This window comes from Phymastichus coffea, unplaced genomic scaffold (genome assembly GCF_024137745.1).
Source record: "Phymastichus coffea isolate CEN01 unplaced genomic scaffold, Cenicafe_Pcof_1.1 PCOF00003, whole genome shotgun sequence".
In the NCBI taxonomy this organism is placed as follows: domain Eukaryota; kingdom Metazoa; phylum Arthropoda; class Insecta; order Hymenoptera; family Eulophidae; genus Phymastichus; species Phymastichus coffea.
Genome location: NW_026706814.1, coordinates 8,260,343 through 8,278,430, shown reverse-complemented (window position 1 = coordinate 8,278,430; position 18,088 = coordinate 8,260,343). Strand labels below are relative to the sequence as shown.

Genomic DNA, 18,088 nt, shown 5'->3' with positions numbered 1-18,088 from the left:
AACGTCAGCCTGTTAGATCTAGGATCTAGCATGGCCGAAAAGGCGCGCTTGAAGTCGGCACCTAAAGTGCACTCAGTGTCAACTTCGTTTAAAATGAGAGTGTCAATCGAATGCGTTACCCCACCCAAGGTGAAGGGCAACTTTACGCTACCTACAATGGGTACGTAGTGGCCATCAACTGCCTTTGCTCCTGGACCCACATACGGTCGTACGCGCTTATTTAAAGCAGCTACGATTGAAATGGCGTTAGGGCCGAGGACGATACGAGAAGCTCCGGTGTCCCAAAGTCCTCGAAAAATTTTAATTTAACTTTAACAGTCAGCCACCACATGGGGAACTTATCGATTAGGACGCTCGCAACGGTACCCCCATCGCGGGTAGACTGCACGTCGGAAGAGTTAGCTCGGGCTAGCATTGAGTCACTCACCGTGTTGTGCGGCACCTGCGCTACTCCCATTACGCCGCTAACATCAAAGGTCCTGGTGATCAAGGGAGCAGTAAGGACCTCATCTACTGACTCCCTCGCTCTTTTTTTGAATCCTCATCATTCGGCTGTTTAGTCGAGCATTCTGGGCAAGTGGCTCGGGTGTAACCGGGCCAACTGCAATTCCAGCAGAGAAGATTGCCATCAGGGCCAGACTCCTTATCCTTGTTTTTACTGGATTTAGGGGAAATTACTGTGGTTCGATTGCCACCTGATCGTCCTCAGCTTCTTCTACCACCTCGGCCACGTCCGTTGCCGCGAGGCGAGTTCCCGCTCGAACGGTGAAAAGTTCCGTTTGAGACTGCTTTTCCGTTAGACTTTTCGTTCTTCTTGAATGAAGCAGGGAGCTTGGAGATGTCAGCATTTCCTTTGGCTTTCTTCTCCAGGATCTTCGTAATCATATCCTCTAGCTCTGACTCCTTCACAGGCTTAGCCTTGGTCGTTTTGACCCGCGGTTTGTAGACCGTTTCGGGGTATAGACTCTGATCGGCGGAGGGCGGTGGCCTCCATTGGCCATCTTCATCATCCTCGACTTCTTGAGCCTCGGCCAGAAGTACTTGCAAATCTGTGAGATTGTCTCTAAAATGCTTCAATCTCTTTCTCAATTGAGGCAGCAGGTTGTCGATGATGAGGTTAACTTGTTCCTGCATGCTCCATGAAGGATCAACTCTTTTCAGGATAGTAAGTAGTGAGACAATGTACTCAACTACAGGCTCATCAGTACCTTGTATACGCAGCTGGGTTTCTACCTTCAGACTCTTCTTGTTCCTCTTCGATTTACTGTAAGTCTTAAGGGCCGCTTCCTTAAAGTCGCTAAACGTTTTCCACGAGGGCCTTAAGGCACGATACCAGAAGAGAGCTGCCTTCTCGAAAAGGGGAGTCATTGAATCTAGTAGCTCGTCATCGGTTACCCTATCCAACCGTCTGTTTTCCTCAACGCGTTCCAGAAATTCTTCGATGCTTAGTTCTTCGCCTCCTAAAAATTTTATCTTCCATTCTCTCACAGTTTTTCGTAAGGGTTTGCTGGGAGAGTACCTAGAGGACGTGAAATTAAACGTAGTCGCTTGCTGTGGGTTAGCAGTGAAGCTTTGACTACTTATGGAAACGCTAATCGTCGTTTGTTGCGATGGCATTTCTGCTGACGTACTGGGCAGGACCTCCCTCCTCCAGCTCGAGGACACGGGGGTGAATGAGCTTGCGAGGGATGCCACGAGGCCGAGCGAAGAAGCAATACTAAAGGACGTTTCCCTCCCCCTGACCGAGCTTGCAGGAAGAGGCATTGCAGGTAAAAACGACGTAGTAATCGGAAATGACGACGGCATTGGCCTTATAGAAAAAACCGTAGAGAGTTGAGTTGTCGAATGAAACAACGGAGCTTGCGGGTTGAGCGATGATAGTATCTGTGAATGTGTAGTGTTGTCAAATTGGCTTGATAAATCATAATAATTTAATTCGAATGTATCTCGAAATTGTACATTCTTACTTTGCGCAGTAGCCAGCCGTTCCTACTTTGCGAGATGAGCCGTTGACACAACTATTTTTAGTTGTTCCTGCAAACTTTTATTAACTGCATTTAAATCGATCTTTTCCCTTTCGGCTTTGGCTAATCTCTCTCGCAATTGTGCAACTTCTGCTATTATTTTATCCTTTTCTCGTTTTTCTGCTGCTACATGTCTGAGGAATTCTTTCTGTGCGGCAGAATAATCCAATTCTGCTTGCCAAGCTCGTCTTAGTTCGGATGCTGCGCCATAAGGCATAAAATGCACTTTAGCATCTGGCATCGTTACTTTGACCATACGCGTTTCTTCTGAAGTAGCATAGATTCCTGTGGAGTATCTACTCGCATTCGCTGCATTTATTGACGTTGTAACAGTTGTTGTTGCTGTTGACATTATATGTTGTCCTATATTTGGTTGTGGTTCGATTGTTGTGCTGTTGAAGTCAAGTCTTCGACGTCTTGTATTCACCAGTTCATATGTACCTTCATTGCCATTATCTTTCTTCTTGTATAGGCAGAGTTGCAGAATTATCTATGGCTATGCCATGTGGCGAGCTTGTTATCAATTGTTCCTTGTCATCTAAATTCACCTGTTCTGTTGCGTCGAGAGCTTCTTCTGCATTCCTTACGGTTTGTAAATCTCTCTTAATTTCTGCTGGCAGAGTGTCTGACATGAAGAACATACGGCTAAGATTGTCTCGTCTTTTTTGTGCTTCTTCTTCATTTAAATCTTGCGTTGCTATGAAATCTTCCGCTGTATAATCGCCGTTTAACCTACGGAATAGTCGATTCGCACGCTCGTATAACGATCCGTCGGTTCGCAATTCCAATTGTGTCAATGCACCGTCAACTTGTACACTAGACAAGTTTTTGATCCAAGTTGTTAATTTTCTATCAATATCCTCTTTGAATATTGATAGATCGCTAATTGACCAATTTGTTGCCATTGTATATCTATTTAGCAATGGGTTAAACGCAACGTTGACGTTTTACAAAAACAAAAAAAAACGATAGCAAGACAATCCAACCAAGAAAAAAAACAACAACAATTAAATTATTGTAATATACATGAAATATTTCTGCGTCAAACTGCAGCAATAATTACAAAAAAATATTTCATATTCGCGTCAAAATGCAGAGTCTATAATAGATAATAAGAGAAAAGAATGTAAAACAGTAAAACAATAATAACGGGAAAAAAATTGACGAGATATTTGAAATAAATATCAGGCTTGTGCTGGTATTAGCAACGTAACGTATAAGCCAGAATGTAACGGGTGTGAGAGAGAGAAAACAAGAAAGAAAAAAAATTTATTATTAATAATAATTATAATTAAAATTGGTTTAATTATTGTTTAAATATTATTATTTTAATTATGCAATTGGACGCAGAGTTAAATTAGCTAACGCCTCGCCAACTAAACTACTCAAAAGACAATATCGGAACAAATTATAGATTAATTAATATATATTGAAATCATAAAAAGAAATTGTATAAAATATTAATGATATAAGGCTTAGCCGCGCAGTATTTATTGTGATTTCGAATCACGCATATAGTATTTGAAATATACAATTTTCGTGTATACGGCCAGCATGGCAACCTTGAAAATAAATATGATTTTCCAACTTCGAATATTCGAATAAAATCTATAATTCTCCTTTGCTTAGAATATCGGTGTATCGCTCGACGAGTTTACACTTGTTCGCTAGCGTCGCACATGTGGCTCGCCGGGCGGCTCGTGTTTGTCAACAACACGCCGCGAGAGATCGCACACTCCTTGTCCTTGTGAGAACACCTATGGAAAAATTTTTCTCGGTGCGATTTTCGCTACGCAGCCAGCACCAGAACGTTTGGGCGCCAAAATGTAACGGGGATTTAGTCCGCTACAATATTTAATAACCGAGAGATGCGTAATAGATGACGAAGCGGGCTCGTGCAACGGCTTTGCACGACCGACCCAGTAGCACAGACTGCCGATAGATTCGCCGGGTGGCAACGGCCCGCGGAGAGCGTCGTAGGTTGCGTAGCTGAAATCGCGAAGGTGTAGGAAACGAAAGGAATGATAGAAGGCGCAGAGTGAAAGAGGCGATAGGTGCAATAGAAATATATATATTTTACGTATATTTGTACAGGGCAGTGCAGAGAGAGAAGCAAAGCGGGTAATGCGAGAGAGACGCAAAGAACGAGTGGTACTTACATCGGCTGCCGCTGTCGGTGAGATTAGCCACGAGGCTCGACAATAAAAGTTCGGTCTATCAAACGCCGATACACGCCTCAACCGGTAGCACTCAACCTAGCACTCGGTCTGTCACTCGAACTAGCCACGAGGCGACGCAAAATCACAAAACGAATGTCGTCGTCAATGGCATAGCCAAGCTATAAATCTCTAAGGCAGTCGCACGCGTGTCACCAATTCGAGAGGCCTCAGCTAATTGCTTGTCCTTTGTCAAGCAGTACCTATCTTTCGCGGCACCCCGGCTCGCCAGTCCTACCAACCTACGCGGTCTCTCTCTCTGCTAGCGTTCTCTCTCTTACCTTAGTTCAGCTGCTGTCATCCACTGCGGCTGCTAGTAGTATAATATAAAAGTAGATACATGAATATGTACATATATTATTGTTATATAATTAATGTGGAGAGAGAGACATAACGAGTTGTTGACAAACTCGTTATAATATAATCAAATTTATAGAAGAAATAAATTTCATAACACTTATTTAAAAACACCTCTTTATAAAAATATTGTATCACGCATATGTAGATAATTATATCCAATGTATATGTAAAATTGAACAACCAATGTATTAATTTTGTTAAGTGGCTAATACCCAAACTGGGGGAATCGTTGTGAAATAAATAAAATTAAAAAAAATTTTTTAAAAATTGTTTGATTTCTAAATTAAACTCATTAGAACACATTTTTATTCATCAATATAGCCCAGAATAACAGTGCACAGTGCGTTCATCTCCCAGAGACGAACAGGAGCTCGAAATATAAAAAGAGAACATACAGTCTAAATGGAAATCATTTGCAAAAAATTATTCATTCATCTCCAAATTAATGCCAAAGTCAGAACGTTTTAAAAAACTTTAATACATCATATATTTAGAATAACTTATTGTATATGTCTCTTATGAATGAATAAAAATATTTTTTTTAACATATAACAAATTGTATTTTTTTTTCTTTTCATCTATTATTCATCACTCGTACGTACAGAGGCTTGGGGAATGGAGTCGATCGGTAAAATAGCATGGGAACTTTTATCGGGCCGCGATACACATGCCAAGGTCTATATGTGACCAGCCGAGGTCGATAAAAAAAATGCCGGTACACCAGGGTGATTTCTTTATCAACTGCTGGAATAGAAGAAAGTAGTTGCTTAGTTGGTAAATGTGGGCGAGGATCCCCAAAGCTTCTACTACTTCTAGTGAATCATATGCACTAGGCATAAGAGAACTGAAAAAATATCTAAATAAATACTTTGAATACATCATCTTTACTTATGCAATTTATTACTACGGTTCTATTTTTAGTTTCCACTGTTTCTTCAATCGGGACAATGATATTATTTAGTAGCTTCTGCTTATTTTAGTGGTTGATTATACGGGCCAAAAATTTTCAAAACAAAAAACCGGAAGTAGTATATCCGAAAAAATTTAGTATCCTGAATTCGAATCTGGACTCAGAATTACTTCATCATACTAGGTTTTTGATACATCTCGATTTAAAAGTGTCAAAAAAAACACTTTTTCGTAGTTTGTGGACTTTTCTCACATCGCGAATTTTTAATTTATTGTAAATTGGCATAGGAAAGAGTAAATCTTCTTCAAAAAGCATTAGTTAATTTTTGAAAACCAATTATTACAACTAGACATATCGTTCAATGAAAAAAAGAAAATGTAGATTTTAGGTACACAAAATATATGAGAAAAAATTTTTCAGAATTGAAATAATAGATCAAAGCTTTATTTTTTTTTATCACTTAATCTGAATTTATAATATGATCTACATGTGATGCGCTTAACAAGTGTTAACATTTTTTCCCACATATTACGTATATACCTGAAATATTAATTTTCTACTTTTCAATGAACGACATCTCTGGTTGTAATAATCAGTTTTTAAAAAATTAGGTAATATTTTTTGAAGTAGAAAATTTGTTTTATCCGATACCGTTACCAAATTTATAAAATTTAGAATGAAAATTCACAATGTGAAAAAAGACTAAAAACTACGAAAAACAGTATTTTTTGCATTCTCGGGATCCAGGTTAGAATATTTCAAAACCTAGGGTGATGATGGAGTAATTCTGAGTCCAGATTCGAATTCAGCACACCAAATTTCTTCGATTACACTATGTCTGGTCTTTGATTCCGAATTTGTTCGAAATATTACATGTCTGTGTTCAGGTGCTTAAGTATTTGATTGCAATTACTTTCAACAGTGCTATATTTATAAATTTTGGTAAATACCTTTAGTTTGAATCAGCAATGTTATTTCCTAATGTTTGTTCGAGGGTGTATTTATTTTGCAATTCAACTGTCTAAGCAATAGAATTTTTGCTTCTAAAATAATGAGTCGTCCAGCTCTTGACTAGTAATAGTTAAATTAAAAGAAAAATCTTGTTCAACTTTTTATTTTTCAGATAATTTTATCTAGGAAATCAATTACTAAAGTTATTACTCATTACTAAAGTTAGCGGTTTGAGTTTCTTGTAGGTTCACATATTTGTGACTTGAAGAAATTACAATTCCATTTAGAGAATTATATTTCAAGTGAAATAAATTTGAACTCGATATGAGAGACAATCGGCATTATGCAGCCATCTATTTATAATTACTATTTAACTGCTCACAAGTGCAGTTTACAGTTATATTTATTTATTTAGTCAATTATTAGACTAAGTTATATTTATCATTTTGGCGAATTTTTTTATTATATAAAAAAATCTATTAAGAAAGAGTTTAAAAATCATATAAATTATTACCTGAACTTATTTGTAGCTAATTCGCCAAGTTCGTAAAATTTGATTTCTTCTGAGAACACATCAAGAGGTACATTTACAGGTCTACGTAATCGGCCACCACTTTGGTAGTAATATAAAATGGCATCAAACGATGGTCGATTACGATCAAAGAAATATTCGTTGCGTAACGGATCAAAATACCGTATTCTTCGAGATGGATCACCTAGTAAAGTGTCGGGAAATTGATTGAGGGTCCTTAATTGCGTTTCAAATCGTAAGCCACTAACCTGTAAATCAAACAAATGTTGGATATAGCTTATATAAAATAAATAGATTTTAACATATAAATTGTTTCTCTTAATCTATCCGAATCAACGTCGTAATCAATAAAACCATACTATTTCTTCAATTTATTTTACATTTTTAATAAAACTCTCATTAGTTTCTTAATAACACTCATGAAAACCATACTTAAGTATACTTCTAGATAAGATAACTATGCGATGGATAATAAGAGATAACAAAAATCAAAATTATTTGCGGAAACTGTAATAACCCAATTAATCTTACGTATTCGATGCGAAGCGTGCATGTAATAGCTCTACGGACAAAGAGCAGCGAGCGTCCCGACACTGCATGTTGTTGTCGAGCGAGCGCCGATGTAAACATAAACACGCGGGCCGACTCTAATATAGCATTTAAAAGATAATAAAGAGTTTTCGTACACGATATTAACAAGTACTTTCGACGTGTTTATGTCGTATTGATTCCACTCCTGTAGATCTGTAGATTTGTTGGTTGACTGACACCCGTTCCCTCTTGCTCTCCGACTTTCTTATTTGATATAGGTGATTACGAGCGTATTTACGCGATCCTCTTAATAAAAATAATTAAACGGTAAGCAACCCCGTTACATGGCGCCCAACATAAAAGAACCTACGGTGTTTCTGATTGTTCAAAACACCGGTTCTCAATAGTGACCTTGCGCTCAGTCAACCAGCGACTTAGGTGGCAATCAAGTGTTGTTGTGCACACTTGATATCGAAGGCCACAACAGTAAACATAGCCTGTTAGTGAGCTTGCGAAGGCGTAAAAGTGTAAACATTAGCTGTAAGCGCGTGCGAGTGCGACCGAACGACTCTTAGAAGCGTAAACACCAATAAATTTTGAAAGTTGCCGCAAATCAATAATATTGTACTCGTTGGCCCGAGGAAAACTAACACCGGCAACTTTCAAACGAAATTAATTCAATTTGATAATTTTATTTGATATCGTGTTGTTTTAAAGTAAACGTTTTTTAATATTATTAGCTGCGGTTATTGGTGATTACGCGCGACGCTCGTTATAATATTAGATACTAACTCACACAGCCGCGCTAACAAACAGTTAGCGGGCCTGATAAGTAGGATCATTATATTGTGAAATAACGAGCGAAGAGTCGTTCGGCAAACACATTGTTAAACGCCCTTAATTGAGCCTACTGTCGGCTAATAAAATTTTTTACTTGCGTACAATTTTTTTTAAAACAGCACTCGCACTCGCACCACGCGTAACAAGCTTGTAAATTTTGCGCAAAATTAGCCGCAAGTTAACTAACAGAGGAAAATGGACCGCACTCAAACAGAAATAGAAAACTGGGTGTTGATGCTCCAGGAGGAGGAAATCAATGAGTACCTCGAACACCTGGAGCTGAAAACAAGCGGAAACAAGCTCTCGAGAGCTGCACGACTGCATAACTGGTTGCTTGGCGACTACTCCGCAGCAGATTTCGCGGAAGTCGACAACCAGCACAGCAATCCAGCAAAAAGAGCTGCCCTACGCTCGGAACTGATTGTATCCCTATGCGCAGAACACACAGCATCCAAGCAAGAAGGAGAACACCCGCTAGCCCAGCTGATGCAGAGTGCGGAGGTAATATCGCGAGTACAGAAAACCGCGATAAACATCGCGAATGTCATGGACAGCGGCGAGAACACGAACAGTAATAACTGTATTACTATAACGGCTGATAATGGCAGCTAGTTCCAACTCCCGCCGGCATTCGCGGCGATGATCCAAGACCTCATTTTCCGGTCCAGAGACGAAAACTGTCGTTTACGAAGAAAATTTTCTTTTCTCAGCTGTACGCAATTTATAACCCTAATTTACGAGCTAAGTGTGTGGCCTGTTTTTTCCTGGTCTTTTTCTATGTCGAGCCGCCGTTACAAAACAATAGATGATCGTATCTTTTTCATCAATGCATCAATTAATGTGGGGTATCATCTTACCTAACCTACAGAATACAAATAAATGCATAATACGCAAATTGCAGACTAAGAGAGGTCAGATTTTTGTTTCATATGTTTTTTCAAAGACGATAAATTCATTTTTATCATAATCTATCATAATCATTCGTGATTAAAAAAGAATTATGATCATTGTACAGTGAGTAAAATCTCACTCTCTTCACTTATCTTTCAATACTTACATACAGTAAAATTGCAGATAACCAAGACTCACAAATATTTTTGAAATTAATTTTTTTTCTAAAATAAGTGCTGTAATGTAGGGATATTTGTTTAATTCCATTCCGTTATCTAGTTTCTAATTTTGATATAATGTCTAATTTTGCATGATCTTGTCGTCATGCTGTTGTAACTGATACAGGTCGCCAGTGGAAAACGTGAATTTATTTCTACGTCACAGTCTACACATAAGAGCGAAAAACTAGTTCCTTGAATTTAATGAACGCAATAACAAGTGAACAAACACTTATATAGAAATATGAAGTTACTATGATCAGTGGCAATCCGATAACCGGTCGTTAATGAAAATAAAGAAGCCCTTTTCATAAACTGGAGCTGGTCGCACTTCAATCGTCAGAGTTAAAATAGTTACCTCTGTCGCCGATGCTTGCCTCCGTTTTTTTATTATTGCTCAAATGATCAGAAATGTCAACTCTTACTGTTGTATTTACTCTGATCATACACTTGCGCCGATGTTTTTTTCAGCTATTTTATGGTGTAGTTCATACTTCTTGCTGCTACGAAAAAGTATGAAAAACGCGCTTATCGTTTGGCGAAAACACGGTCGATAATTGTGATTTCGCATTCTTCTCTCTCTCTCTCTCTCTCTCTCTCCCTCTCTCTCTCCCTCTCTCTCTCGCTCTCCCCCTCTCCCCAATCCCTCTCTCTCTCTCCCTTTCTCTCTCTCTCTCCCTCTCTCTCTCTCTCTTTCTCAAACTTTTCTATGACCTGTATGTGGCAGCTATTCGTGCTAGCGACTAACTAAAAACGTGTTCAGCCTCTCGTACAAGACCTCACAGTCTACTAGACAAAATCAAAAACAGTGAGCCCTTATTATTATCAGAACCAATCTTATTTGCAAAAAACACTCCAAACTTCTAAAGCATCACTTTGATAACTCCATACCAATCACTATCTAAACAATTTCACTATTGAACTATAATACAACTTCTGCCCCTATTACTAACTTTCCGCTTATAGAATTAGTTACATAAACATAATTCTCATCAACAGCAACCGTGTCTACCAATGCTACATCCAGATTTAATATCCAGATTAAATAACAATCACCTCAACCGATTGGCACCGAACTTGTACCGAAAATTAAGACTTTTACCTTCGCATTACATCAATATTGTTATACAAGGTATCGCATTTTAAATGACGGATCTGAATATCTTGAAAAGTTCACATTGTACGAAAAAATTGTTCATACAAAAGTTGTTTAAGACAGTGAGGGTCATTTACTTATTAGATCAGTGTTCACCTTGAGAATGATTTTCAAGGTTATTGGAAGGTCAACTTTGTTTTTTTAAATGGAAACCCCCAATTTTTTATCCCAAATTCGGATAGAGCGGGAAATTTTACGTTCAAATCATATAATATGTGTGCGGTTCAAATAACTTCCACCCCACCCTCAATCTATCAACTCTAAAAACCGTATTCGTACCATCCGTAACGCCTTGTCACACTTTTCGCCTATATATCCAACGTGGTACTGCTGTGAGGGTCCTCTAGATTTGGGTTATCGCGCTAATGCTACGCTCGCCTTGGTTTTGCATGTCTTGATCGCGTGCATGTTCGGTCCTGTTATCCGACGGCGAGCGAGCTGCCGTTGGCAAGGCATTGTTAATGTCGAGCGCAACTGCATTTTCTCCCAGCGGCCGAATTTGTTCGCAAGGAGCGGCAACACCTGCTCTCGCCTGTATCGCCTGCTCTTGTTCACATGGTAATTCGGTCGCCAAGGGCGCTGCAGCTGCCGTGAATTCATCGCCCAGGTTCGCGTTTCGCGTGCTTGTTTCTTGCTGTTCGTCGTACAGGTTATCCAGAATTCGGCCTGACGCAAAGTCGTCCGAGCGCAACGGTGGCTGCAAATCTGACCACTCACTTAATAACATATACCGCAAATATCGGGTTCGTAACTTTTCAAGATCACCGTGCAAGCTAAGTTCGTAATAGCGCATTAACTCCAACAGAACAGCTGGTTCTGTGGAGTCAATTTTTTGTTTTAATTTTTTTGTATGCGCATCGCGTAATAACTTGCGCATTACTATTCTATATTTACAGGCTAGCAACATTATTACTTCTGAAAACGAGAATTTGGAAGCTAGCTGTGACGAGTATCATAGGGGCTAAACGAGTCTCGGTCGGTCCGCGTAACCTGACACCATTCTTACTAACTAATTTCTTTCCAAGCTATAAGCCGGCAAGAAATCGCCTTGCTTAAGTCTATAGAAAGAAATTATTATATTTCAAAATTTACTTATCGTATTGTTTGATATACAGCTTGGTAAAATTCTTAGTTTATTTTTTTTTTAATTTTTTACGAAGAAACTAAACGAAAGAAAAAAAAAGAATGCGTTCGTATCTAGCGTCAAAGCGACTCAATGACGCATACGCTGTCACCCGACTCCGCGACGAAGAAAAGGTCACTGGCAACTACTAACAAAGAATTCAAAATACCGAGAAATCGAAATTCTTTCCGAACGTTCTCCTACACGCACAACTTTTGCCGTTAGTACACAAAGAAACTGATTGACCATTATTTTTAAAATTTATGACGAGACCGTTTCTCTCCTTTGTCTTTCGATTGTCAGATCCACAAGGGATGCCATGTGATAAAATCTCTCGTTGCCACTATTTTCAAATATTTTATGGGCAGTGAGGCGCTCTCGCTCATGGTAATCGAGGAGGCAGGAGGGAAAAGTAACGAACGCAATAACTACAACATCGAATCAATTTTACCTTATAATTAATAACAAAATTTAAACGCGTGTTATGCGCGAAAACTACATGATATAAATTATTAACTATCTTATTTATTACCAAAACCGGAAGAAACAGCTTAACTTAATTACAAATGAATATTACGCGATCTTTCTCAACATACTATATATATATATATATATATATATATATATATATATATATATATATATATATACAGGGTGGACCATTTTAATCGAAGCACCCAGAAATCTTTTATCCAGGTAAGGATGCGTGAAACATGTTTCAGACAAAAGTTGCTGGAATCCGAGGGGGACATAATCGGGTGACCTTGATTCTGACCTTGAGGGTCATTTTCAAGGTCATCCGAAGGTCAACTTTGTTTTTTTAAATAGAAACCCCCATTTTTGACCTCGGATTCAGAAAGAGCGGGAAATTCTACGTTCAGATGACCTATTATACGTGGGGTCTGGGTGACCACCAAGGTCGCCCCCAACATCACGTAAAGTTCAATATTATTTTTTTCTTAATCTTTCCACCTAACTAACCTAAGATCGGTATGGTTTAGAGAAAAATGATGTAGACTAAAGTTATGGCATTTTGAGTGGGGCATCTTGTGGTGACCTTAACTTCGACCTAAGGGTCATTTTCAAGGTCATTTGAAGGTTAACTTTCTGTTTCTCGGATCAGCCTACTTTTTTATCACGGATTCGGAAAAAACAAAGAATTCGACGTTCTTGAAACATAACACATGTAGTATCTAGGTGACCCTTCCTGTAAGGGTTTTTTTGTTGTAAGCTTTTTCATAAACTCGTTCGTAATTCTAAATTAAGTAACATTACTTTGAAACGACATTTTTTGTAATTATTAAGATTTCTTCACAATGCTTTGTGATTCCTGATTAATTATTAATAAAAAATATAATATATATGATAATTTTTTCATGATAAATAAGATCAATTTGTATACTGTACACTTTGGTGTGATTTATTTACCCTATCCAAGATACTCCTAAAACAAGTATTACCAAAGAAATTACTACTACTGTTACTACTAATAGAAAAGCAGAAACAAATTTGACCTTCAAATGACGTTGAAAATGACCCTCAAGGTCGAAGTTAAGGTCACCACATGATGCCCCTCTCAAAATGCAATAACTTTTGTCTACATCATTTTTCTCTAAACCATACCGATCTTAGGTTAGTTAGGTGGAAAGATTAAGAAAAAAATAACATTGAACTTTACGTGATGTTGGGGGCGACCTTGGTGGTCACCCAGACCCCACGTATAATAGGTCATCTAAACGTAGAATTTCCCGCTCTTTCTGAATCCGAGGTCAAAAATGGGGGTTTCTATTTAAAAAAACAAAGTTGACATTCGGATGACCTTGAAAATGACCCTCAAAGTCACAGTTAAAGTCACCCGATTATGTCCCCCTCGGAGTCCAGCAACTTTTGTCTGAAACATGTTTCACGCATCCTTACCTGGAAAAAGATTTCTGGGTGCTTCGATTAAAATGGCCCACCCTGTATATATATATATATATCTTACCCGATTACAACGAAATTAACAATAACGCAGGAGAAATATATCTGGGAATTGCCCGGCAAATGAATGCCTAGATAATCCACCGATCGCAACTAACACTTAAACAAATAAATTAAACTAGGCGCGATACTCAAGATAGCCGGCACGTTATGCCTGGCTACCTTACTCAAACGCACACGTATTCGCATTACCGGTGAGAGAGAAAGAAAGTATCGTTCAAGAGAGAGATTCAGGGATCAAAGAAACTCGACCTTATTGGATGCTGAGCTGCTGGGCACTTGGTGGAAAGCTGCTGTTGGCGAGACTGCTGCCTGGACAGAGTTGGCTGCTACTGGAGACGAAGTTGACTGTAGTATGGCGGCGACTTCAGCTCCTTTCACTCTCTCTCTCTCTCGCTAACTACTTTATCCACTAAACTCAACCGTTTCGCGCACACATTTTTCTCAGCGCTGGCCTTCTCGCGGCCGCTCGCTTGCGCTCGCTTGCGCCCCTACTTGACCTATTTCTTAGGTGGTACGCAACGCGCCGCTTATCGGTCACGCGTCGCACGCCCCCATAAACCTGTATAGGCCAATGCTCTCTCTCTCTGTCTGTCTGTCTCTCTCTCTCTCTCTCTCTCTTTTCTCTCCGCGCTTCTCAACTTCGAACGCTCTCGGCTCCGGTGGTCAGTCCTTGGCGCTGAAAAACAAAGGCCAAGTGTTAGGTGCATTCTTAAATGCGCCCAACGTTGGCTACCACGCCTTGCCGAAAGAAGGGAGGAGGGAGAGACATAGACGAGGAGCAAGTGCACGGCTTGCTCTCATCACAAGCCCTACACTCCGTCACCACTTTAGCCGGTTCTTTAACCCTCGAGGCGATTTAGTGTCGATACTAGAGCAGCGATATTTACAAGGGCATAGCCGATGAACATGTAAGTACCATCTCATAATTGAACTCTCTCTCTCTCTCTCTCTCCGCTTTCTCTCTCCTTGCTGTGCTGCTTACGCATGATGCCTTATGAGCTCTAAATATTTTCTTTTGTATAAAGCCGCTGTGAGAGGATGGAAAAGGTAGCGAATAGCTCTTAAATGAACTCGTTCTCAGTTGGTAATTAATATTGATTTGTTTAATAAATCAATAAGGATTCAACTAACTACTGATGAACTACTTGTAAATGAAGTAAAGTAAGGCAAGCTTAGCTCGCAGGCTGTCTCGAGAGACTGCACTCTTTTGCTTGGCCGAAGCGGCTTATAAAGATTGAGTGAGGGCGCTGCCAGCAACATTATTAACTCTGTAGGTAGCATATGGAAGGGATAGCTAAAACGAAAGAGTAGCGGTGAACCGACTGTAGTACCCTCTAACTTATTAATTTAGTATTAAAGGGTTTATTATAGATCTTTAAAATAAAAATATAGTCATTATTGATTTGAGATACGATTCAGTTCACATATCACAGAGAATAATTGGATTTATATTCTAAAATTGACTATATTTTAGATATTCAAAGCTTTCAGAGTCCTAATAATATTTTTATTTGTAAGGAGTTTGCCTATCATACCATTATGTTTTAATACTTCACCTACAGTACTACTTTTAAACCTCCGCATTAGTGACTCAAACTTGCTATCGAATATCAAAGTGCTAATTAGTGGCTGCAATTACATTATAATGGTATTTATTTTTTATTATCGTTAATTAATATTGATTTTATTTGAAATATTTAATATATTGAATTTTATAGGTATATTATGGAGAAATGGTATAATACGATATAATTTTTTAAATTGCATTATACGTAGTCATTTACATAATTGTAGAAATATTTATGTGAAAGGATTACAAAAGAAGCAATGGCTCAAAAAAATTATTCCTGAAAAGTAGGTTCAAATAATATACAATAATACACAATTCTAAATTTGAATTTAATTATTTTTTTTAATTACAGAAACATTTTAGATATCGAAACTGAATGAAATGAGATGCTTGCGGTTAGAAGATTTAAGTCTTAAATTTAAATCATCATGCATATATCATAGTCAAAATCGAGAGTATATAGTATGTGCTACGGTAAATACACAACAGATATACGATTGGATGATGGAAAGACAAAAACAAGCAAAATCAAAAGGGGTCGATATAGTCGAAAGATTTACAGACGACTATAATTTATATAAAACTTCGACTGAATATTTTAAAATAGCTATGTCGAACACTGAACATAAAGATTATAAATAAAGTGTACTCTACTCAATGTATAATTAAAAAATAATAAATATTAAATAAATAATAAAATGTGAACTTATTTAAATAATATTTAACTAATTACATTAATAAAATAATCATGCATGAGAAGGATAGGATACTTTCTTAGTTGAGACATTACATCTCAAGCGATTGCAAGAAAGGGTGAACGGATGGGAATAAGGTTCTCTCCTAGTAGAAATATTTAGGAGGAACATCTCAAGGAGGTGCCAGTCGAGCGACTGCGCTCGCAATCTCTAGCATTCTCATGAAAACAGCTATGGTATAAAGCTCCCTCCGTGGAGAGAGTACGTATTTACTACTATAGCAGCGCATTCTCAAGCCAGAACTATAGACAGCATGCGCTCCCCTCCTCCTCCGCGCGCCGTGGTCCACGCAAAGTCAGAGCTAGAGAAAGAGTGCAAGAGAGAGAGCACACGATTACTACTATAGCAGCGCATCCCCAAGTTAGAACTATAAACAGCATGTGCTCCCCTCCTCCGCACGCTCAGACCCTATACAAAATGTATGTGTAGCTAATATAACAATAAGCATCTTCTAAGGTATATGTAGCATTGGCTCTAGTGGTAGAACGCTAGCCTGCCAACCCAGAGGACGCCGGTTCGATTTTCCGATCTGTCTCTTCATTTTTTTCAATTATCGCTTTCTATTCATTTCATTTTCAACGTAGCAATTAAATTATCAATAATATTTAAAACTTTTTTAAAATACATTTAAATAAATTAGTCAGAAAGCAATAGGTAGGATCCCTAGAGACTAGGAGCCCTAGAAACCTTCCTCAATATAAAACCTTTTCTCAAAAAATTATAAATAATTCTTAACATTAATAATAATTAACATAGAAGGGTTACGCCAGGGGACCAAAGGGCCACAGCCCCCACGCAGGGTGGCCTGAAACATACATTGCTATACTACTATTCAGTCATAATGGTAGCCCAAAAGAATACAACAAACAGAAATTTTTTATTTCCAGTCAAATAATAGTACTGGGAGTTTTGAATGCGAGTGTCACATTTTTATTAATAAGATTTAATTGCCTTACTCGTTTTCGGAACAACGGGCGTAACAAATACGGTACGGTATAATGAAGCAAGCCAGGCTCTGACTAAATAGTATACGAAATGGTATAGACAATTGAAAACAGTAATTTTTTATTTATTTAGAACGTCGTACGTTCATTTCCATAAATTCAATGTTCATATACTTATCTGTTCATATACTTATATGAGGTAATCGGATTATTGTTACGTTTTGTCGGTAGGATTAATTAAAATAAATTAACAAGTGGTCTATTTCATATATTTTGATATAACTACCTCGCGAAGGATAAATACAGCACCGCCCAATGACATTTGCCACCCCGTTAATTAAAAATCTAACACTTTAAAGGCTTGTATCTCGACTTAGGATAGTTGTAAAAAACCCTGTGGGTAATCTTTCGTAGGGTTTTTTAGTATCTATCAAGTGGCATAAATTACATGACTTTTTTTTCCAAAAAACTATGACGTCAGAAGTAAAAAGTGAAATTGATTTTTTTTACAACTTTGATCCGATTTCTAGATATTATGCCAACTTAGATTCAGATCTAATTTTTTTCCATTTACTTTGTAAGATTGTCCACAAATGACTTTTTGAAGTCAGTCCTACTTTTCTTACTGTACTGTCCCTGTCCAATTCTTCCTATAGTAGTTCAATAGGATTCAAATCAAGAGAGTACGGTAGCCATTTTATTCTAGTTAACTTTTCATTTTTTTTAATCAACAAAATAATTTTCGCACAAGTTTGAAATATGTTTTAGATCGTTGTCTTGCTGGAGAGTAAGCTTATGGCCGAGTATTCTTCTTCCAGAAGGCACAGCATGTTTTTCTAAGATAGTTTTTTATTATTTTTTGTTTAACTTTCCATCTATTTTTACTATGTTAAGTCTCCAACTTTAGTTCTACTGAAACAACCCTACACCATTATCGAGCCTCCACCATGTTTTACTGAAGGAACCAAGTTTTTTTATAAGAATCTTCCATTTATAGTCCAGTCTTTATATTTCTCGCCCATTTCAAACGTTTCTTTTTATTAACGTCTTTCAACAAAGGCTTTTTAGTTGCGATTCGGCCATA

The 18,088-nt window shown here is 38.0% G+C and overlaps 1 protein-coding gene across 4 annotated transcripts in view; it reads right to left on the bottom strand.

Annotated features, from left to right (window-relative positions):
• The window catches only part of LOC131664074 (potassium voltage-gated channel protein Shaker), a 1,178,399-nt gene that overhangs the window by 826,820 nt on the left and 333,491 nt on the right, over positions 1–18,088 (bottom strand). For all 4 annotated transcript variants that reach the window (XR_009301906.1, XR_009301907.1, XM_058934949.1 and 1 more), the window contains one exon: positions 6,976–7,241. Coding sequence is in view for 2 of the 4 variants with exons in the window: in XM_058934949.1 (XP_058790932.1) it covers positions 6,976–7,241 (266 nt within the window). In the remaining 2 variants the exon portion in view is untranslated. The remainder of the gene's footprint in view (positions 1–6,975; positions 7,242–18,088) is intronic.